This window comes from Toxoplasma gondii, chromosome VIIa, assembly GCF_000006565.2.
Source record: "Toxoplasma gondii ME49 chromosome VIIa, whole genome shotgun sequence".
NCBI lineage: Eukaryota > Apicomplexa > Conoidasida > Eucoccidiorida > Sarcocystidae > Toxoplasma > Toxoplasma gondii.
This window is the reverse complement of record NC_031474.1, coordinates 3,116,677-3,138,887: the sequence shown is the minus strand read 5'-3', so window position 1 is coordinate 3,138,887 and position 22,211 is coordinate 3,116,677. Positions and strand designations below refer to the sequence as shown.

Sequence of the window (22,211 nt, the reverse complement as noted above, 5' to 3'; positions counted from 1 at the left end):
TTGTGTCTGTCCCCTTCGTTCCTCGTTTCTCCGCCGCGCTGAGTCCTCTTCGCTGTGAAGTCTCTCTGCTCTGCTCCTCCGCAGTTCTCTCTTCCTTCTCGTCTCCCTCGAGGGTCGTCGAAGAGTGGGCGACGCGGTGTGCAAGCAGAAGGAGAGGCACGATGCGGACGCCGAACGGGTGGAAAGGGAGGGAAAAGGTCTCGCGAAATCGACAAGCGAGGTGGAGAACGAGAGACAAAGAAACACAGCGGCCTGCGAGAAGATTGGAGACATGCCCAAGGCGACGAGGAGAGGACAGAAGAGAGAGACGAAGAAGAGAGAGACGAAGAAAAGAGAAAAGAGGAAGCTGGAGAAGGAGACGCCAGAGACAGGAAGGATCGCGAAGAGAACGAAGGGGAAGGCGACAGGAAGGAGGGAAGAGGCACATGCATGGGAGAAGCGAAAGAAGAGGCCGACGAAGGCAGCGAAGGGGGAGACGAAGAACGGCCGGGGAGAGGGGAGGAAGTGGAGACGCGCGGAGAAGAGAACGAACGGGAGAGAGAGTAGAGAAGCAGGAGGGACTGAGGGACCTTGAGAGAAAAAATCCGAGGGGAGGACCGAGACTGGGCTGACTGGAAGCTGGAGAGAGCGCCTTTGCCCAGGCAGTCAACAGCATAATTCGAGGAGGAACAAATCCGTCGAGGAGAGAGAGAAGAGGAGGAAGCATACGATCGAGGGGAGGGAAAGGGACAAGAAGGCTCACGAGCTACGCGACGCTGCTGGGAGGGAGATGACGACTGAGGAGGGAGAAAACAACGGCAAGAGGAAGAAGGCGAACTCAAAGGACGAGAGGAAGGAGACGAATCCCATCTGCGCAGGGAACGAACTCTGGAAATAGGGCAAGGAAATTCGGTTGACGATGCAGGCGCAGACCTCTTCATGGTCGGAGCTTCTGCGCAGTTGCGTTCTTCACTTGAAGTTGCTGTCTCCTTTCTCTTTTGAGCTGTCTCTGCGCTCTCGCCCGGGAGGAGTGCGTCCTTCTCCCTGGACTCTCTTCGTTCTTTCGCTCTCTTCGCTTTGGCTGACTCCTCTGAGGAAGAAGACAAGAGACGATAGCCGGTGCGCCTAGTCGGGAGAAGACCTTGTTTCCCTCTCCAGCGCGTCTGAAGAAACGCGTTCCGCAGCTCGAGACCATTTCCTGCGGAGAAGAAGACATCGGCGGCGAGCGCTTCTGTCTCTCTGGCTCCGAACCGCTCCTGTCTCCTCAGCCGGCCGCCAGCTCCGGTGGAGCCGGACGGAGCCGCCGCGGATGGAGCCTGAGAGACAGGTCCGCCTGGCGAGACCGCGGCGCAAGGCATGAGGCGAAGGGTGGCAGAATAACAGAGAGAGACACAGAGAGAAAGAGAGAGAAGGTGAGAGAGAAGGTGAGAGAGAAGGTGAGAGAGACAGACAGAGAGAGACAGACAGAGAGAGTGAAAGCAAGACTGGAAGTGAGGGAGGAAGAAGAGAGAAGACAAGGACAGAGGTGACACCTGAGGCAAGAAAGGACGGCAGAGACGAGGGTGAGGCGGAAAGCAGGCAGTCCTTGAGAAGAAGAGAAAATTGCTAATTGCTCCCTTGCTGTCCAGTTCTCTGCAAGGCGGGCAGAGACCGCAGGAGAGCCGCAAACCGTGGCGAAGAAGCCCCAACCGACTGTCCCCAAGGAGACAGTGGTCAGGTCTCGAGAGAGTGAAACACAAGTTCAGTCTGGCAGAGAAGGAGATACGGGATGAAGGACGAGGCGAGTTCCTGAGCGTCTTGCGCAGGTAGCTCAGGGAAAAAGAGACGATTTGTGCAGCGCTGATCGTGAAAGACGCAACGCGACCGTCTGCTGCTTCTATCGAAGATGCAACTCTTTTCTCAGCGCGAAACGGGCAAGCAACGAGCCAGCTGAGGACGCGCGGTTCCAGAGAAAGTGGACTCGTCGCTTGGTGTCGTGTGACAGAGGAGTTTCTCGGAAGTCAAAGTGCATCTGACTGCGTTTCCTCCAGGGAAAGAGACTCACGAGTCTCTCTTCTCCTCGTCTGCGACCTGAGCAAAGAATTAATGGCGGCAAAGACTACGCGAGTTATGTCTCCTCCTCGGGGGGGGGGGAAGCGAGGTGGGCGGGCAAGGAACGAGGAGACACGTGAGAGGAGAAGGGAAATTTTCCAGCACTGCTGGACCCTGCTGTCTTGCGATCGAGAAAAAGGCGAGTTTCCTTTCAAAGAAAACAAGATAAAACGTTCCATGAAAAAGGCGTCCAAAGATGCTTGCTCCGTCCTCGCACGCATCGCTGGTGACCATCGCGCCCTCCTCCTCAACTGTGCAGTCGCGAAAAAGCTGCGCTGGCTGGCGGCCAGGGCTCCGTCCTTCTTCCTCCCGAAACAGCCTCTCTCGGGGAAACGACCCGTGCAAGAAAGGAAAGGATCTTCAAGACCTGTTCGTCTTGGATCCAGAAGCCACGAGCGGAAAGCCTGCAGTTTATTGCATGGATTTTCACTATTTCAAAGGGTGCAGAAGGCAGGGAACGAGCTGTGTCGCTCGGCGTCCTCAATGCCCCTCTGCGTTTCGAGAAAGAACGTCGACGTTTGCTCCCCCATGGCGTCCGATTCACTCCTGTTGTTCGCGGCGCTATGGGGGGACGCTTTAGTCAGGATTTGCATAGGAAGAGACAGTGTTCTCCTTCTCTGACAGGCTGTTTTCAGGGCCTACGGGGAGTCTTGAGGGGAAGTGCACATGTCTTTTGACGTAGGTTCTTCAACGTGAATGAAAACGTGATCAACGAATTCCAATCTTCTCCGGAAGCCAGCATCAGAGGGCGCCGATATGCGCCTGCCCCTCTTCGGAGACAGTGCGACAACAAGCCCCAGAGATCAACAAAGCTAAACTCTCTCTCCTCCCTTCGTACATGCGTCTTTCTCCCGCGAAGAACAAAGCTGGAGGAATCGAGAGGCTTCCCTCTTGTGCACTGAGAAGGAAGCGAGGAGTCATCTAAGTTACAAGCGCGCCGGCAAACAGACTCTCCCCCAAGTCCCAGCACAAAAACTCGAAAATGACTACTCACACAAACATGCAAATATTCAAATATATATCTATATATATACATATATGTATGTATATGTTTGTATATTCAGAGTATGACCGCATATGAATACAGATATCTGTTTCGTAAATATGGCGGTACGCGTGAAAGTGCATCCGTCCAAATATATATATATATATATATATAAGGCTCACCGGCAAAATGGTGCATGCATTCGGCAAGCTCGCATGTCCATGTTTGCAGTGAACTTCATTCGCGGGACTCAGCACTATGTGCAGGAAGCATAGTTTTACATGCATACGGCGTTGCTCCTCCCTTTCCGTATCGAGATACGTGCATGCAAAGAAGTACTGCTACCTCTGCAAAGACGCTTCTACAGTTCTGACCTCTGTTTTGGCGAGGATTTGCATGCTCACAGAAAGAGGCCGCTTGCTTTGCTGTTGGTCCGCCTGGCAAGAAACAGAACAGTCACTCGGGCCGTTGCGAAAGCGGCGTCTCGCAGTATCCGCCAGTCTTTGACCAGGCTCCTCACTCGATTTGCTTTTGATGTTTTCTCAGGAAATGTGCAACCTGAGATTTCCAGTTTGGAAGCAACGCGTTTTTTTTTCTGCGACTCAGTCTCTCACGACGTTTCTTCTTGAAGAGTGTAAGCGAGTGTCAAGCGAGAACCGGAGGAGAAATGCGTTGTTTTTTTCTTTTTTGCCTTGTCTTAGAGAGGCGAGAGGCGCCTCTGGCGTCTGTGCTGTTGACGCATCTCACGTCTCCTCCACCGGCCTTTCGGTGGACCGTTCTACGCTGCGAGGCGACGAATCGGTTTTCTGCTCGGCCACCGCTTTCTGGGGGATATTGTGCATGCGAAGAGCGTGAGGACCGCTTGGGGATAGTGCGTTTTAGGTTTCAAGTGTGTGCTTGCTCGTGACCGACGCTAAATGTCTATCGGACGGACTGGGCAGAGTCTGATTACAAGCAGGCTGTGGTGTAGCGGAGTTCTAGGGAGACGGAGAGGAACTCTGGAAGCTGTTTTTTCTCATCCGGGCGTCTCTTTCCTCTGTCTGAGTGGGAACACCGTGTTCGGCTGTAGAGACCTCGCAAACAGAAAAGAACTTCGCAACGGGCAGAAACGCACGGCCTGCTGCTTTCGCTTCTCTGCATGAAAAACGCGCATGCAGTCGAGCGGCATTCAGGGAGTCTACTGGGAAAGCCTTGAATGGCGCGGAAGAGGATTTCCTCTCGTCTTTTTTTTCTGCAGAGAGAGGAGCCGCAAGGGGCAGCGCATGCAGCGGCGCCGGAGCTGCACGGGGGCGACAAAGGAGAAGGGAGAAAGGTGCAAACCAACAGAGGAAAAGGCCGGAAACGCCGACGGACAGCAACGAAAAGCAGAGACACGGAGGCAGGCGGCACTGACAAGGTTGTCCTGCGGTCCTGCGGGACTTAAGATGGGCAGACAGAGACGTCGACACTCCGTTTTTGGAGAAGGAACTAATAACAACAGTCGTTTGGAAGACGCGCAGCGACAAAGGGCCTCGCGACCGATGATGCAGAGCGAAAGAGACCTTTGAAACAAGTGAGAAGAGCCGGAGAAGAAGAAACATGGCAACCTTGATGTGCGCCCCAAGCCAAACGAGGACACAACGCGCTCGCTTCCGCAGAGACACTCTGGACGGGTGAAGCGGAGAAGCGCGAGAGAAGACGAAACTGTCTGTTCAGGGAAGAGAAAAACAGCGGCGCAGAGAGCAGAGGAGACGGCTCACAAAGAACGGACAAACGGAACAGCGGGGGAAGGAGACGAGAAGTCGACAAAGGGTGAGAGAAGAGAGAAAGAAGCAGAGACGCACGATGAGGAAGAAACGGGCAAGAGAGACAGAGAGAGAGACACGAAAGGACAACAGAGAGACGTCGACAGGAGGCAATGCAGAAGAGAAAGCACAGAACGAAGCAGAAACCAGCATCATCTTCAATCGTTCAAATGATGTCCGTAGCTGGAATCGGATGCAGGCGAACATTAAGAGGATCCTGGAGATGAGGAGGGAGGTGTGGCTCCTCGGAGGTTTCTTCGCCAAAAATGGCGTTCCCCAGCCTAGAAAAAGACACACGCAGAAACCAGGACGCCCGTCGGAGTCCTAAATCATAAGTCGCAGCCGAGAGAAAACATGGAAGAACGACAGTTCATGCGCTCTTCTGCACGTGGAGATGAAACCTCGTACACAGAGATAACCTCAGTTCGCATCCATACAGCTTACAGCCATTGAAACGAACAACCCCAACAAATCACGCACACTTATTTACATACATGTATCTTTATACATACATAAACATATATATATACATATATATATATATATATATTTATACATTCATATACATTGATATATATATATATAGAGAGAGAGAGAGGTATGTATAGGTATAGAAGTACCTTTACATTTATTCATGTGCATGGGGGTTTGCAGGCACTTGTTGACAAGAAGTTTGGATTTGTGTGGACGCGTTTCAATGCCTTTACACAAGCGTCTGCTCCCACAGATTGTTTGCATCCGCGGAAAAACAAGTGATTCTTTTCTAGAAAGTTACCTCTCGAACAAGCCCGGCTCGGCTTTCTCGGACGGCTCCTCGGGAGGATTTAAGTCTTCCTGGAAGCAGACTGGCTTGGCCGCTGCAAGAACATGCATGCAAGAAAACATGCAAAGCGCGAGGCCTTGCACTAACAATCCCTCGGTGTTCTGGAGAATCAAACAGAATCCATAATGGCGTCATCACCCCACAGAGTCACAAACATAGCCACACAGCACCACGTAAGTGTATGGACCTACATGCACATATACATACACACACACACTATATATATATATATATATACATGTAGATACACATAAATATATATAGATAGATATAGATATATATGCATCCGCACCCGCCAGCCAGATGCTTAAATCTACAATCGAAGGGGGTGTGTTGGTTGATCCGATAATGAGGAAAAGGAAACGGGGAGATAGCTAGGAAGTGCCACAGTGTGATGCGAATATTCGCATGGACGCAACTGTTCTGAGACGCACTTCGAGATGAATTTGCGAGCTTTTTCACGAAGATCAGATTCGGGAGGTCTGAGACTTACAGGGGAAGATGAGAGCGAATTCTGCTCGCGTGCGAGCGCTTGAAGCGTCGTCTGGATGCATGCGCATGTGGAGCCACCGAAGCTGGACGTCGGCGCTTGTCTCGCCTCCCAGCAGCTTCTCCCACTGCGTTTCATCTCCTGTTTCAGTTCTTCTTCTGCTTCTTCGCCTTCTTGCCCCAGCGCCTTTGCCGCCGACGATGCGGCAGTTTGTCCGAATCTGTTTCGCTACTGCAAGTCTCGCTCCGACCTGGAAAGCGCAAAGAAAAGCCGCAAGAGCGCAGATATGGTCCAGGTCTCCAGGAAACGCAACCGGAGCGCAGCGGCGTTCAGCAGCGCGCCTCCACGTGAGATCTTTCTAGTGAAGTTCCTCTGGGAGCCGCTTCTCCGGGCGCTGTCGAAACAAGTGCATGTCTCTTCCAGAGAGTGTAGCAGAGACGACAACATCAACATGAGTGAAAAAAAACTTTGCTGCGAAGAGACAAGCCCCCGCAAAGTGACTCTTCATCGCAGGGTCGGTGTCCTGCCCCTCACCTCCACGACTTTGTTTCAAACAGCACTTGAAGATACGTTCTCTACAGTGTCCTCTTTTTCTTTTTCAGACTCCAACAGCCATGCCTATCTGTCCACGCCCTCCGTTGTCACTCGTTCTGGGAGAACTAGTTTGTGAAACGACTGGCCGACTTGGACGATGTTTATGGTGAGTACATACACGCCGAGCTGGAAATCAGATCTAGATCTTAAAGGCATTTCCTCCAACCGCCTTCTCGCTTTTTCGACCTTCGCTTCTCCACACCTCTGCAGGATGCGGTCTGTGTTCGCTTGTCTCTTTTCTTATTCTTTCAACTTCCTTCGCTCTTCTCTCTGTCTTTTCTGCAGGTCTCTGCGGCTCTGTGCGACGCCCTCGAAAAAGCTGCTGCGATGCGTTTCGGCTTCCTGCGACGGTTCTTCCCCGTTTCGCCTCTCTTTCTTTCTCACACATCCAGTGGGGGTTTCTTCAGAATTCGCAAACTCGGAAAATGGAACAAATTGTTTCACTGTGCAGCTTGACGAGAATGAGTCGGCAGGTGGAAAACAACATGCAGACTACTTTCTCGTGCCGCCTCCAGAGGATCGACATGAGTGCAGGGAGTCTGTTTTGGAGGCTTGTTGAAGAATCCTGAAGTTGTCGTCTAAGTTAGTTAAAGCGTAAGGTGTGCTCGGAGAGGCGTTCTCCACATGGTGCCATGGCAGGGCAACTTTTTTTCTTTCGATCGTTGACAAAAGCCTGAGAGAAGTCGCCTCACACGAATGCCGGGAACCGTCGCGTTCACCTCTTCAGGCTCACCAGATTGTGGAGTTTAAGTTTAGCAGCTACGCGTCTCAGCAACTTCTTCATTTCTTCTCGGAACTCGTCTGTGGTGGAAATGTCGTAGGTCAAGTCGCTGTACATGGTCGCAATCCGAGGAACTGTGACATACAGCGTCTGCCCCTGAGGCTCGATGTGCCCTGAAAAAACGAAAAAAAAAGAAAACAATTGAGAAAAAAAGATGGTCTCTGACTCCATCTATACATCAAACACATTCACACATATGCATGCTGTCACGCCTACACATTCGACCATATACATATATATATATATATAGATTTGTTCACAAAGATTTGCGTATCGAATACATGTGCGTACGCCTACACGGGCGGACGTATATACAGTTTAAAGCTGTGTGCAGCTGACGGGAGATCAGATACGAGAAAACGAGAGCTTCTCGAGTCCTTGTTGTTCACGCCAAATCTGTGAGTATGAGACTGCATGCACTGCCTCCCGTCTCGTGCCATCCTCAGAAGGCGTACAGCCTGCATGCAGTCATTCACCTGATGTGTACGCCCGAGTTGAAAGTTTTCTCCACATGTTAAAGGAGACCGATGCATTCGTGTGTTTTAGTGAAAAGAACGCATGCTTCTTCACCTGTGTTTTCGAAAATAAAGAGAGCAACTAAAAGTGCATTTTTAATTGAAGCAGATTCCCTTGTTACATCTGAACTCCTCAAAGTTGAGAAAGGCCTATACATTCCATGAAGGGAGTTGCTTCTTGCTTCAAAGCACACTGAACCATGAGTACCTTGCTCAAAGAGGAAGTCAGCCGCAGCGTAGACGTCCGACGCCGAAAGATTTTCTGCCTGCATGAAAGTGACTGTCTGCGCCAACGCTTCTTCAGGAAAAGGCGAGAGGCGAATGGCGTCCGCGAAAAACTGTTCGTCTCTCAACAGAAACTTGTGAGACAGCATCTCCTCCGAGTCGTCGCGATCCAAGTCCACCTGGCATCAAAGACAAAGGCGCCGAGAAGCGACAGCGTGGAGAGAAGACAAAGAAAGGCGGGGGAAATGAAAAACAACAAAGAAAAGGACGCGCAGGACGAATGTGGTGTGCGTAGGAACCCGTGCAGCGGGGACGGATTGGAAGGCATAATAAGAGGAGGACTGGTTTATGAAAAAGACAGAAAACTCGTTCACCTTTCTCTGTTTCACGGTCTAGCATTAGCTTTCTCTCTCCTCTTTTCGTCTCATCCCCTCGTCATCTTGTTCTCTCCCGTCATCTTGTTCTCTCTCGTCATCTTGTTCTCTCTCCTCTCTCTCCGTTTCGTTGCTTTCGCCTTACGACCGGAAGAAGATCTTGTTCGCCTGAGAAGTCTTCCTTCTCCGCTTGTCTTTTCTTTCTGCGGAAGTGCCTTCGAATTGCTCTGCCAAGTTCCCAGAGGACCCAGACGACAAGCAACAATTGCCCTAGGGAGAAAAGAACGACGACGAGAACTTCCATCGCGCGCTGAGAAGGTGACATACAGCAGACGCAGCCTTTTGAGGCAGGAGCACGAGAAGACGCGTTTCTTTCTGTTACATTGATTCACGGTGCTCAATACATTCCACGCTTGCAAACGCGCAAATGAAGCCTGGAACACAACGCACTCGCGACAAGCAGACCTCCAGGTCTCTCCGTTTCTCCTCTGCCACCGGCCGCCAATCCCAAAATCCCAAACCTCTCTCACTGAGACATAAAATATATATGTATATATATGTATATATATATATATATATTTATGTATATATGTGTATAGACATACATGTATACAAACATTTATATATTTTCGCTTTGCTTAACAGTGTGCACCTGTGGTGAGGTATGCCTGGACTGGCAGTTTTGAACCATGTATTATTTCCAGCGTCTGGAGCGCGGCTGGTCTGTCTTTTTTCGAACTGCGAAAATGTCGTCTCCAAGCGCAAGCGTTGCGTTCCTCTTTGCATGCCCCACTCCCTTATCATACGGGCGTCGCTCCCATTACAAAAGTGCATCCTCTGCAGTTTCTGCCTCTCCTATTTCAAACCTAAATCTGTGGATCGCCAGTGCCCAGGTCGCGCTTCATCCCCGCGCACCGAGTGCTCCGACTGGAGACCATTGGGGATCGGATTTGCGCTTCTTTCCTTACTCTTCGAAGACCGGAGGTGAGGGAGATCCTGACCGAGTCCACTTGGAAGGCGAGAGCGAGGTCGATCCACATGAGGAGTTCGCGCAACTGCAGACTCCGTCCAATCTTGAGGCCTTTGCCCTTCTTCGACTTCTGAATCAACACCCTGCGAAGGCGACGCAACACTAGACCGCGAAACACGTAGAAGCCGCAGCTTCGCAGCTCCACTAAACCCTCCGTCACAGCCTTCTAAACAGAGAGCGCAGAGGCAGATTTGTGTCACCACATGCAATCCAATGCTCACAACAAGCCGCAGAAACATTTACCCAGATACTTATCCAGATGCGCAGACAGATGGAGATAGGCAGAGACAGATGAACAGGGAGAGACAGGGACAGAGAGAGAGAACGATAGAAAGAGATGCAACTCTTCGTGCCTTCTCAAGCAGATGCTCTCCTTCCGGCGGGCATGAAAGGCGCCGGTTTACTCTCAGCTTCCAGAAACAGCCGCGACAAAACGCGCATGCCGTTCGAATCTAGGCGCACCATATATCCATTCATATACATGCATGCACACGAATATATAATTATATATATATATATATATATATATGTATATGTATATATATATGTATATAAATATATACATATAGACAGGGAGACACACGGTGAGATCAGTGCGACTCGCTAACGCAAAGCACATGGACAGGCACTTACATGTATGTATGTGGATGTACGAATACATGTATGGATATACGCACATGCATACACATACATATATATATATATATATATATGTATGTATGTATGTATGTATGTATGTATATGCGTGTGTATCTTTGTGGTTCCTGAGTGTGTATGGACAGATGTCGGGACTGCCGTGTGTCGATGAGTTTTTTGGCAAGGCGGTTGGGTTGTAGCAGCCTCGTTCCGCATGAGGACTTTAGCGGCGACTTGAGGGAGTGGAGCGCAGATTACCAGGGCGGTCGAGTCTCCTCGACGTAGGGCCGAGCCACAGCGAAAACGGAGCCGTAGAGAGCGAGGAGGATTGTGAGGAAGGAAGGCCGGCCGATGGGGAATGGACTGACGGCTACACAGATGAGCGTCGAGACGAAGAGAAGACGCAGGGATTCCCACCAGAAGAACTTTGGCCGGTAAAAGTCGTTGAGGAAGGCGAAGATCAGCAGCCATCTCCTCTCTTCCAGAGACCGCACGTGAAACAGCATCGCGAGGAAAAAGAAAATCGGACATCCAAATGTCCAGAGAAACATCCCTGCAAAAAGCGCGAAAAACCGCGAGAGGAGAAACGCCGAAAGGACTCGAGGGAACATCCAGGAAAGGTCACGGAACGCAGATCGCAGAAAAGAGGAAAAGAGAGAAGTAAAGAGAAAAGGAAGAAGAAAAGAAGAAGAAGAGGAGAGAGACAATGGAACGAAAGAGAAAAGGAAGGAGAAACGAAAAGGAAGCCGATCAAAGAGGAGGTCGACGGAAAGATGAAAGACGCAGCAGGGATGAGGAAAGGAGAAAAGGAAAGGCAAAGGAATAGCGGCCGAAGTTGGAAAGAGAAAGACGGCCTAAAGAAAAGGCTAAAACGTGCCGAGAAACGGCGGAAGCAGGGATCAGAGGCAACTCCACGACGAGAGGAAACCGAGAGCAAGCAGATTCGAAGGAAAGCGTTCGTTGAATCGAGGTTCTCTGTGCTGGCTTTGCGTCACTTCTTCACCGCGTTTCCCGACTTCTTCGTCCGTTTCTGCGTGCCGTCTTTCCTGGCGTCTCGCGAGTCTTACCGGGAAGAGCTACCTGAGTTGCGTTCGAGTAAGAACGGCCGCCACAGCTCACGGTGGTGTCAAAAACCTGCACTCTTTCCCCGCTCGCCAAAGACCTGAGGGCAGACAGAGAAAACGCGAAAGAACGCGTCACCCACAGCAAGAAGTTCGAGGGAAAAACCGGGAGATGCATCGCAGCCAGGTTGAACAGAGAAGAGAGCAACGGATGTCGAAGATGTGAGATTTATCACTTCCTCGTCTTTTGTTCTTGTGTTCAGAACCTCTCTGGGAGTATTTTCTTTTCTCCAAACGCGACCGCTCCGAAGCTGGCGACGCAGGACCGCACCTTGCGCTGTAGTGTTTCTGTTAACCAGCGCCGAATACCGAGTACGCATCTTTCCATCTTCTTTTCCTTCTTCTGGGGCTCCTTCATTTTTCTTTTCCCCTTCTTCCCGTTCTCCTTTCCGTCCGCCTTCTTCTTCTCCGCCTTCACCTGTTTCTCGTTCGTCCCTGTTCTGCTCTCTCTTCGTCTTTCATCAGCATTTCTTCCTGTGTCTTCTTCGCTCGTTCCTCCGGTTCGAGTGTGCGCTTCACTTTCTTTCTTCCTGCGCTTTCTTCGCTCCCTGCTCACATGCACTGGAGCGCGGCAATGAAGTACGTCGTCGCTCCCGGCACCCAGAAGAGGAGGAACGCGGAGAGGATCTGCCCGAAAGCTGCAGTGAGTTTCTGTCCAAAGACGTCGCGCCATGAGGTGCCAGTGACGATCAAGAAGAGCCTCTTGCTGGCCGGCGGTCGATTTCGCCGAGTCAAAAAGACGAGATTGAACGCGGCAAAGAGGAAAAACAGAACGGCGACCGGAACGAGAAACGCCACTAGCGTGTACACGTACAGAGGGCTCAGTTGCTTGCCCGAAAACCAGCAGTCCACCTTCTGACCCTGCGACGTTCACGAGGAAAGCAACACTGGAGGCGTGCAAAGTCGAAACCGAGGAAAACAAACCTGAGCTCACATCTTCCGAAACGCTGAGCGAGGCTTGTGTCCACCAAAGAAATCTTTCCACCTTCGCGGCGCATCTACAAAGATTAGAAAAGAGCTCCCCATCCTCACCTCATCGCAAACAGAGACGGCACAAAAACAGATACATGCATATATGCGCGTAGTTGTATGTACGTATTTGTATGTATGTACTCGTATGTATGTACTCGTATGTATGTATTCGTATGCGTGTATTTGTATGTATGTATTTGTATGTATGTATTTGTATACGTGTAAGTGTATGTGCTTGATTACGGTGACTACGTGTGAAATGGAGACGCCATATCTGAGAACGGGGAAAGAAGAAAGGAAAGTGTGACGACTGTATCTTCTCCATCTGCACTCTTCAGCGTGATTCATCAAGCAAGTAAACGCACAAAGGAACGTTCGTTGAAATGCACAACTACAAAAATGCGACGGAAAACATGCAGATGTTAGCACGAATGTAGTCGAGCGACGAACGAAGGAGATCAGCCAAACACACACGAGTAGGCACAGAGGGAACGACTCAAGCAACGGGCATTCCGAGACTTAAAACTGCGCCCGGCATGCAGTTGCAGGGACGTACAGCAACGGAGATGAGCAAGACGCTGCGAGCAGCAGAAACATAATTTTCAAAGTAGGCAGGAGATCCCCGAAAGGCGTCGATGGCGGCTGCCTCATCCTCGGAAGCTTGTACAGCGGAATCGGCTTCAGTGCTCTCTGCCCATGTCTCTCGCAAGTCTGCTTGGAGGCTGAGTATGCAAGTTTGAAAAATGATGAAAAAACGCAGAAAAAGAGAAAAAAGAGCGAAGGATGTTGGCGCCGCGATACGAGCTCCGCTCCGGCATACATCGAGGAGCGCCGACGGTGCACCAAGATATCAGACAAGAAACAAAGGTGGAGATCCACACCAGCAGCACCCACAAGTGTAACTGCCCACGGGGTGTGATGAGTATATCCTCCCTTTTGAGAACTGGTGAATGCAGTTTTTCCTGAAGCTCAGCTAAAAAAGCGGGAGAAAGGAAACGAGAGGGAGACCGAGGAAGCGTTTCTCGAGAAGCAGCGAGGGAAGAAAGGAAGACTGAAACACACAACAAATTCGACCGCTGTCGGCTGCGTTTTCACAACTCTCGGCTTCCAGCCTGCTCTCGAATACCACACGAGACGACAGAGAGAAAACGTCGGAGCGTTTTCGCGGCATCTGCAGATCCCCTGAAGCGCGGGGGGAAAAGTGACGGAGCAAACAGCGAATCTTCGTGCTCGGTGTTTTGCATGCACATGGCGATCAGAGCCGCGTCGAGCTCACCCGTAGACCCCCCAGACGGAGAGAAACGTCATCAGCATCTTCATTGCAGGGACGAAGCGGCTTCTCTGAAAACAACCGCAGAAATCCTACCGGCTTTCTCGCTTGAATAAAGACTCTTCAACCTGTGTGCCTCACAGGAAACTGGGAGTGTCTAGAGAGATCAGTTTCTTCGATGCATCTACACAAAGACAGCTAGAAAGACAGATCTCCGCAACGATCGCGAGATAGATCGAGGCAGGTATCGGTCGAGGGATAGATCTACGTAGGTGTACATACAGATATCTACATATAGAAAGACAGATATATATATATATATATATAAATATATACATATATATATATATGCGTACATTTGTCGTTCTATATGTAGCCACAGATAGAGAAAGAGAGTCGGGGAAGACCCATGTACTCGGCAGAGGTAGGCATGAATAGAGGCAGTTTGCTCGACAGGAGTGCCGCCGCGCCTGAGATCATAGCGCTGGGTCTATGAAGAAGAAACGTCGATCGGAAATGCTTGCCTCTTCGTCGCCTTCGCCCCGCAGCTTCCCGTGCAAGGAGTGATTTGTGCAAAAGTAGCAGACGAAGAGGAAGACCGCGAGGCCTGGGAGTTCGAAAAGGAATTCAGCAGAACACAGGAGACGCCGGACAAAGATGGAACGCGAAATCGCTTCTGAAGATGCGAGAGGCGACAGGGCAGAAAGAGTCGCCAGACACGGCAGGAAAGAGGTGGAAGCGGAGAAGCCAGCAGGCGAAGGAGGCCGATAAAGTAGAGAGAAGACGAAGAAGTGAGAGCGAACCGAAAGCAGAAAGGCAGAGAAGAGAAAAGAAGGAAGGCCGCGAAACAGAGTCTCCAAGGGAGAGAACTGAGACTAAGCAGAAGAGAGGACCGAGAAAGCAAGCCAGTGCGAGCGAAGAGCGAAGGCGAAGGTGGAGAGACAACAGAGAAGGCCAAGGAGAGGAGAGACCGGAGAGACAGGAAACACAACAAAGAGGAGACAGAAACGAACCGACAAAGAACAGAGGAACGCGTCGTACCGAGTAGTGTACCGCCGTGGAGAGCCGCAAGCTTCAGCTGATTGGGGCATTCTGAGCAATGCGAGACGATTGTGAAGAAGTCGCGCGACCAGCCTGAGATGCACATTGCACACAGCGGCCCTGAAAACACACCAAAAAACACAGAAAGTCAGCGGACCACACAAAGGTTCCGACGAGCGAGGCGACGAAAAAGACAAGCATATCCGACAAAGAAACGATGGCGATGAAAAAGAACAGAACGCGTTCCGATCACTTCCCCACCTATAGTGGGCCTGAAATCAAGACACCGCACATGAAGCCCAGCGCGAAAACAGAGGCAAATGCACGCGTTTGCATGCGCTCAGGAAATTCGTTCATGCGCCCAAGATTCCTTGCATGCAGTCGCAATTTTGTTGCATGCGCTCAGGCGTTTTGCATGCGCTCACCGGAGTGGCCGTCGCGACACTCGCCGCATCCGCCGACGCATGCGCCGCGGACGGAGCAAGCCTCGTAGACGACCGGCGCGTCTGTGGCCGGCAAAGCGATCCACCAGCCGCCTTGCGAGACTGCGTCAAGTCCCTGAGAACGCATGTTTCGCTTCGAACTTGGAAATAAATGTTTTTCGGAGGTCGCTCAACGGGAGAGCTGCCAACGCACGCAGAGGCTGAGGGGGCAGTCTTCTTCGACTTTCTGGCGCAGAGAAGCTTTCGAAAAAACGACTCGAGAGCTATGCGTGGACGTACATCTCTACGCATACAGAGCTGCGCCCAGTCAAAGTCTGTGTCTGCAAGCCTGTCTCATCGAATCGTAACTGATCCACCTGTTCAGTGGTGCTGTGGAGGAGATGCGAGCAGGGATGCAAGCAGAAGTAAAGGGATATGGAGGGATGCAGACGCAGTCCAAGGACGAATGTGAAGCTGTGCACGTCGAGATGCATATGGGTGTGAAAGAGTTGATGTCAATCTACGCTCAGAGGTACAGGAACGTACAAGGAAGTCTGCGCAGATATGCAGTGCAGACCATGTATATGGCATGTATTACATCCTGAGTGGATCGCGTCTCCCCGCGCAGACGGTCTCGCGCGATTTATGTGGTCGATGTCGGTCCATATACGAATGCATGCAGATGAGTGGAAGCTTTTTGCTGCATGCGTCCGTTTGCATGCGAGACGCAGAGACGAAGAGGCGAAAGGAAACGCGTCTCGAGTGTTTGTCGACATACCTTGCATGTCGTCTCGATGTTGTCGGCTGTGACGCCCCCTGGACAATAAAACCTTGTTGCGGGGAGCGGACAGGACGCACAGGTCGCCAGTTGAGCGTTCAAGTAGTACCCTGAATAAACAGGTGCAGCTCTTTTGCGCATGCACGCGCATGGAACGCCTCTCGGTAAACTTCCCCTCATCAAGAATCGAACGTACATCACATGCACCTCGACATATATGTATGTGAATGCAAATGGAGTAAGACGGATCCCTTATGACTATATTCACTCACATGAGTCCCTGGGCCTACAAAGAGGCATCACACACATGTGCACTTTCCTCTCTCTACACATATATACATATGTACATACAGATACGTATATATACATACATATATATATACATATATATATATATATATAGGCATATGTTTATGCATGTAGACGAGTGTACAGTAGTACAAACCGATGCAGAGATATACACTCTCGTTGGCTACTTGGTTTTTCCTGTCTCCTTTTCCGGACAGCATTTGAGGAATAAAGCTCGCTTGCCTTTGCTGCACGAACAAGCGCCAATCGACGCCGCGCCCGTGAGGCCGAGAGTAGTCGCTTGGAGGGGACACTGCAGAGGCAACAAAGAGACACAAAACGCATTCGCTTTCGACGAACATCTCCATGTCTACTCGTAACAACAACGTCTTCCAGAATCTCACCATCATAACGCTTCTGCATTGAAATACCTATATACATATACATATATATACAAATATATATATATATATATATATATATATGGACATATGTTACAGGTACGTATGCACAGGCTTACACATATGAATGAATGTATATGTTGGTCTGTAGATGTGTTGGAAGTACACATGCACATGCATTCATATGCATATATATATATATATATATATATTTATATTTATATATATTTATATATATATATATATATCGATATATAAGTGCATGCGTCTGTAGTGTTTTCTTACAGACATGCACTCGCTCATGCCCTCGGCGGGGCCGTAGTGGTCGACTGGGCAAGGCATGCAGTTCGGTGGGTTCCCGAATTGGCCAGCGTTGCAGAGAGAAGCGTTTCCGCCGGAAGCCGCTTGAGAAAAGGGGGAACTTCCAAAGACAAGGAGCGCAAGGGATAGAAAAACTCCTTGCGGAGAGCGCTTGAGTCGCAGCTGCACACCCACCATGGTGAGCGACTTGGATTCGTTTGCTCTCTCCCATCGAAAACGTGGAAGGAGACTCTTCTTCTTCACTCGGCTAAGACGGCGGGCATGATGCTGTCTTTACCGGTTTGCTTCAGTTTCAGCTCTTCATCTGCTGTTTCTCCTCTGTCTGCGTCTCGTGTAGCAGCAGGGGACGGTGCATGCAGTTGAGGCTCGCGAAAGGAAGGCGCCACAGGCTGCGAGGATGCCGCCGTCGTTGGAGCAGACTCCACAGCGGGGAAGGTTGCGAACGAGCGGCGAGAAGAGAGCTCTTGCGCTGACGCTCGCAACTGAAACTTCTTTCCCTGGAAGGGCAAGCATGCGTCGGCAGTTTAGCGCTTTCTCGTTCATCACAGAAGCGAAAAGACCTGAGAGTGAGAGGCGGCCGTAGAGCGAGAAAGAAGACTGAGGGAAGGCCGTCAACGAGTCTATTTTTTAGGGGAAGATGCGGACACAAGAGGGCCGCTTGAACTCGAGAAGAGCGTCTCCACTTTGCAACGTGTGTCTTGTCTTTCTGCCGCGCCGAACTTTGATGTCTCCGTATTGCCAGCCTGTCCCTGATTCCCCCTTCCCCCGTCTCTCTCGGCCTCCCCAGCTTCCCCGGTGTATGAATCTTTTTCCCCGTCTTTTTCGCGACTCGCGACTCCGGGGAGTCCACAGCGCAGAGGTCGCCGTGGGCAGTCTTCGCGTTTCACCGACGGGAGGAAGAGACAGAAGAGAAAGACGACAGAGAAACAGTGTTCCTCATGACGCCCAGACAGAAGCAGTGGTCTTCGCTTACTGCCAAAGCTTGCTGTTGATCGAATTTCCTCCGTGTCTTGATCAAAAACGTTCGTGTGCTCGCCAGCGGTTCGGGGACGCGGACTGAAGCTGGGGACGAAAAACGAAACGAGGGATCCAAGCTCTCCGAGTAAACTGGAAAGAGTGAAAGAAAAGTGAACGACAAAATCTACCTAGCGGTGAGGGAATCTGTGGCTTCTCTCTGGTCGCTGCCGCCGCTCGATTCTCCGCGAAGCCTCGGCAGGTCCGCCGGGCAGATTCAGAGCAAGACGACGCCGAAAAAAGGCTAGGAAGAAGGAGGGAAGGGGAAAGGAAGGGAAAGGCTACAGACAGAAACTCTGGTAGCTGGCCTTTGCTTTTTGATTCAGAAAATCAGTTTCTAGCGCGTTTTCTTAAAGTCTCTTCGGCTTCTCCACCCAGCCGGCTGCACTCGCTTTGCGAGCAGCTGTCAATCGAGACACCGGAAAAAGGCGCAGCTCGAGAGTCGACTGCATGCACACAAGCGAAGCAAGGCACTCTGAACAGCGTTGAGCAGAAAAGGAAAAAGAAAGCCGAGAAGACCGATAAAGGCCTCTGCCGTTCAAATGTATGCATTCGTCTTCGCGGCGAAAAAAACTGAAGAGAAGTTCTGAGCTGTTTGTATACCGGCTGATCCCCCTTGGGTCTCAGTGCAGATGTCGTCGACACGAAACCGCGAGTTTCTGATTATCGCCGGATGAAAAGCGAGGAATTCACAAAGGGTTTGTTTCACAGAAACAGTGGAGATTCACTTTGAGTGTTCTTCAGCTGTCTTCGAGTCTTTTAAGTCTGAAAATCACCCGCCGCGGGGAAGCGGTCTAGCGCACGATTGCAAGTCTATTTCTCTCTTGCGTGGTGTGTCTCCCGTAGCCAGTGGATGGTTTTATGCCCTTACGAAATGAAAAACGGATAACGGACGGGGAGTGTGCGAACGCAATCTGCTGTGCCTTGAGAAACAAGCTGTGTTCCACTTTTGATTGTGTCTCAGACAATCTCCTACGACTGCCTGCACTGGCCGTTTCCCTACGATCACGGTACGCGTGCGTGGCAATGTAAACACACAAACCTACGTAGACTTGTTCAAGGAGATGTTCACATGGCGAGGAACAGATGCGACAGCTGTATACGGAATTGCGCTGCACAGAGTTTCTACGCCCCGGTTCGTTAATGGGACGTCTGCATGCATGGAGTCAGTGAAGCACGGGTCGACGTAACCGATTGAGCGCGAAACATTGTTAAAACATAGTTTTTCGAAGACAACTGAAACTTTAAATCGAAGAAGATAAAAGATACATCTGGGGAGCTTCCTGATGCCTGTTAGGTCTACCGGCGACTTATTGTATCATGGTATTGCTACACTACCGTAATACAGTGCTACGCACCGCCTGAGACGTCACACTCGTGAGCGCTGTACGACAGCTTCACATCTTTCCTCCTGTCTGTGTCAAGTATTTTATCAGGTAAACAATTTTGCTCAGATCCTTCAGAGTATCGTGAAGACGAGCAAAGGACGGGAAGTCTCCGAGGCAGCTTCGTTCGTCAGGCTACGCACGAGGAAATCGCGTTGCTGCATGTGTTTGTTTTCAGACGCAGTCAAACAAACACTGTTGAAAGCAGAATCTGTTCAAGAGATGTTCTTTTTCGTTTGTTTCTTCTCGAGTTCATTTGTAGCATCAGAGAGTTTTCGATCTCGTCGCACTCCTTCAACTGACAATTCTCTAGACACACATATATACATATATATTATGAATGTGTGCATGAGAATGGTTGCTTTGTAGGTATTGCATCAAAGTTAAGGCTACAATTTGCACCACGATTTTGAGGATCCGGTGACACTGTGCAAAGGGTGCAAGCCAGACGGCAACTCCACCTGCATGTGGCGTCAGAGCGTGTTGAATCGCGTTCACGAATCGAGCGAGGTTAACAAGTAGAACGACTAAGACTCTCAGGAGACAGCGGAAGAAAAGTCCTTAGATGCTAGGGGCTGAGTGGTGCCGCAGGGACGCCGCGTGGCAGACTCCTTGGGATTTTCGTGTTGGATGTATTTCTGGAAATAAAAAAAAGTCGATCGCTTGCAGAGGTGGGTCCTTGGAATGTCAGGGTACGTGATTTGGTGTTCTTTCACGAATCAGGTGACGAATGTCGCAAAATGAGCGTGGCATGGGGTTACAAAGAAACAGACACTGCGAGACTGCGGTACTTGCATTCTCTCATATGTTGAATCTAGAAGTACAAAAGCCATGTGCTATCAATAGATCCTGGGCGCATATCTTCCCCGCTTATCTTCTCAGTGAAAGCCGTTAAAAGAACAGGAACACAGCTGCTGTGATTAAGGTTCCAAATATGTTTCTAACAGTCGAAAACTCACGACGCGAAAAGGCAAGTCTCCATTCTACGACATGCAGAGTTGAAAAAGGCATCCTTTTAGCGTCTGCCTTGATTGGTATGTATTTCCCAGAATCCGCAACTGTGACCGACAATCCAGCTAGCAGAAGCTTTGAGGAAATACCTGGTAGCCGGATTTCGCTATCTCAAGAGAGGGAATCAGTGTGTAGCACTGTCAACCAAGACAGGGAACTGTCGGCGTCCAACGGCTCTCTCCCATCGAGCGTTTGTGGTCTAGTGGTAGAATACCTCGTTGCCATCGAGGTGACCCGGGTTCGATTCCCGGCAGACGCATGCTTTTTCTTTTCATCTCGATTTCCTTTGCTCTTCATGCTTCCATGTCACATCGAGAATCCAATCACTCACACATGTCATTCGACTCAGTTTAACACACTTTGTCTGCATTTTTTCTCGATGTTTCCTCTCGTCGCGGTGTGCGGCAGTTGAGTGCGTGCCCGCTTTCTTCAGAAAACGCTTTGGCGATATTTAACAGGGATAAAGCGAGCATTTAAGGGAAACACCACAGTTATCAGTTATCACCATGACAGTTTTAGTTGCTTGCCGTTTTCCTCTCGAACGAGGCAAAAGCGTAGAAGCGACACCGGTGCTCAGTGCAGTTCTCAAAACTAAGAAACGCCGCCAAACCGCCTGGCAGGTGTCTGGCTGTGTTCGACAGCAGTTAACCGTACGTCAGTTTTATCTCTGTTCCTTTCCACTTGAAGACACAGTTCATGGGCATCACGGAACAAGAAGACGGCAGTACACTCCAGACTTTCATGCTCAACGCCTGCGGCTTGCTTTTGCCATCATCAGAAGCTGGACGCAACGAAACACCTTGAATGTATAGGGAGCAGAGTCTTTGCACAAGATTTGTACAAAACTTATAGAAGATCTGTCTCTCTTCCCCGAATAGGAAGTGGAAGGTCAAGAAAGTCGAGTCATGGTTCTGTGGTAGTCTTCAACAGTGAAACACAAACGCCACCACATTCATGGCATTAGCACACCCACGTCTTCTGTTGCATCCGTCCCTCAGATTGAATCCCTGTAAACGCCTGCGATATTTATGTCAGTAAGCTGATGGACAGGAATGCAACCGTTTCAGTGGTAACAGCACTGCATCGAACAACTGGAAGCCGTCGGAAAGTACGGGATATCTCGTTGCATCATGCATGAACGCCGCCGCAGCGTTTCATTTGACTTTCGCACGTTTTTGCCTCCACGGAAAACGGATGCCGTGTCTCAACCCAGAAGAGACATGAAAACGCATCCGGTCAAAGAGGAGAGGAGCTAACAAGCATTCAAAGAATGTTTTTTTTTTCCAAGGAAAAGTGCGTCTGCCGGGAATCGAACCCGGGTCACCTCGATGGCAACGAGGTATTCTACCACTAGACCACAAACGCTTGAGAGAAAGGCAACTGTCAAATTGCCCTCCATCCCCACCCTGCTTTTTTTCCCCAGTGAAACAGACTATCGAAAGGCTCTTTACGGAAAGCTGACCGCTTGTCGAGGTCTTGGTTATGAAAAAGCCCTCCATCTCCTGTAGTCTTGTACATCTTGAGTCACCTGTCTCGAGGGCTGTGAACTTGGACGTAGACTTCGTGAAGTGCATGCCCAGTCCGCTATATCGTTGGTAAACCTCGAGACGATAACGACGGGGTCCGCATAGATTACACGGAGGTCTGACGAAGTGAATCACCTTCACGCAAACCCTTCTTTGTTGACTGTTTTCTTCAACTCCATGATGTGGAGACTATAGTAGGACTGACAATTTTTTTTCCGTCCGTAGGACCACTCCGTGCCTTCACTTCGGGAAAGCACGAATTAGCGATAAATGACAGTGACTGACGAAAGACAGTCATGTCTCCCTAGAGCACTCAAGGAGGCTAGAATCAGGTTTAGACGCTGAGAAAGGCGC

General features: G+C 50.3%; 1 protein-coding gene and 2 non-coding genes across 3 annotated transcripts; 1 reads left to right on the top strand and 2 right to left on the bottom strand.

Moving 5' to 3' along the window:
- Window positions 1–4,236: 4,236 nt before the first annotated feature.
- TGME49_202650 (hypothetical protein) lies at window positions 4,237–18,248 on the bottom strand. Its single transcript, XM_018779218.1, has 18 exons — window positions 16,886–18,248; window positions 16,443–16,512; window positions 15,912–16,021; window positions 15,137–15,269; window positions 14,712–14,831; window positions 14,195–14,277; window positions 13,677–13,741; window positions 12,957–13,122; window positions 11,985–12,289; window positions 11,375–11,469; window positions 10,566–10,860; window positions 9,610–9,754; window positions 8,787–8,951; window positions 8,251–8,446; window positions 7,480–7,640; window positions 6,156–6,402; window positions 5,615–5,696; window positions 4,237–5,120 (listed from the first exon to the last, which is right to left on the bottom strand). The coding sequence occupies exons 1-18, from the start codon at window positions 17,096–17,098 to the stop codon at window positions 5,006–5,008; spliced, it is 2,766 nt and encodes a 921-aa protein (XP_018637390.1). The 5' UTR covers window positions 17,099–18,248; the 3' UTR covers window positions 4,237–5,005.
- A 2,271-nt stretch (window positions 18,249–20,519) lies between these two features.
- Window positions 20,520–20,590, top strand: TGME49_202660. Its single transcript has one exon. It is a non-coding gene; the product is annotated as a tRNA-Gly (tRNA).
- A 1,035-nt stretch (window positions 20,591–21,625) lies between these two features.
- Window positions 21,626–21,696, bottom strand: TGME49_202670. The gene has a single exon. It is a non-coding gene; the product is annotated as a tRNA-Gly (tRNA).
- Window positions 21,697–22,211: the final 515 nt, after the last annotated feature.

What these genes read in the sequence shown, in the direction of transcription:
- TGME49_202650 (XM_018779218.1), bottom strand. Translation starts at nt 17,098, where the DNA reads ATGGTGGGTGTGCAGCTGCGACTCAAGCGCTCTCCGCAAGGAGTTTTT. An exon ending in CCACGGCGGTACACTACTCG is followed by an intron (nt 14,278 to 14,711) that starts GTACGACGCGTT and finishes TCGAACTCCCAG; the next exon opens with GCCTCGCGGTCTTCCTCTTC. An exon ending in AACTTAAACTCCACAATCTG is followed by an intron (nt 6,403 to 7,479) that starts GTGAGCCTGAAG and finishes TGCGCTTTCCAG; the next exon opens with GTCGGAGCGAGACTTGCAGT.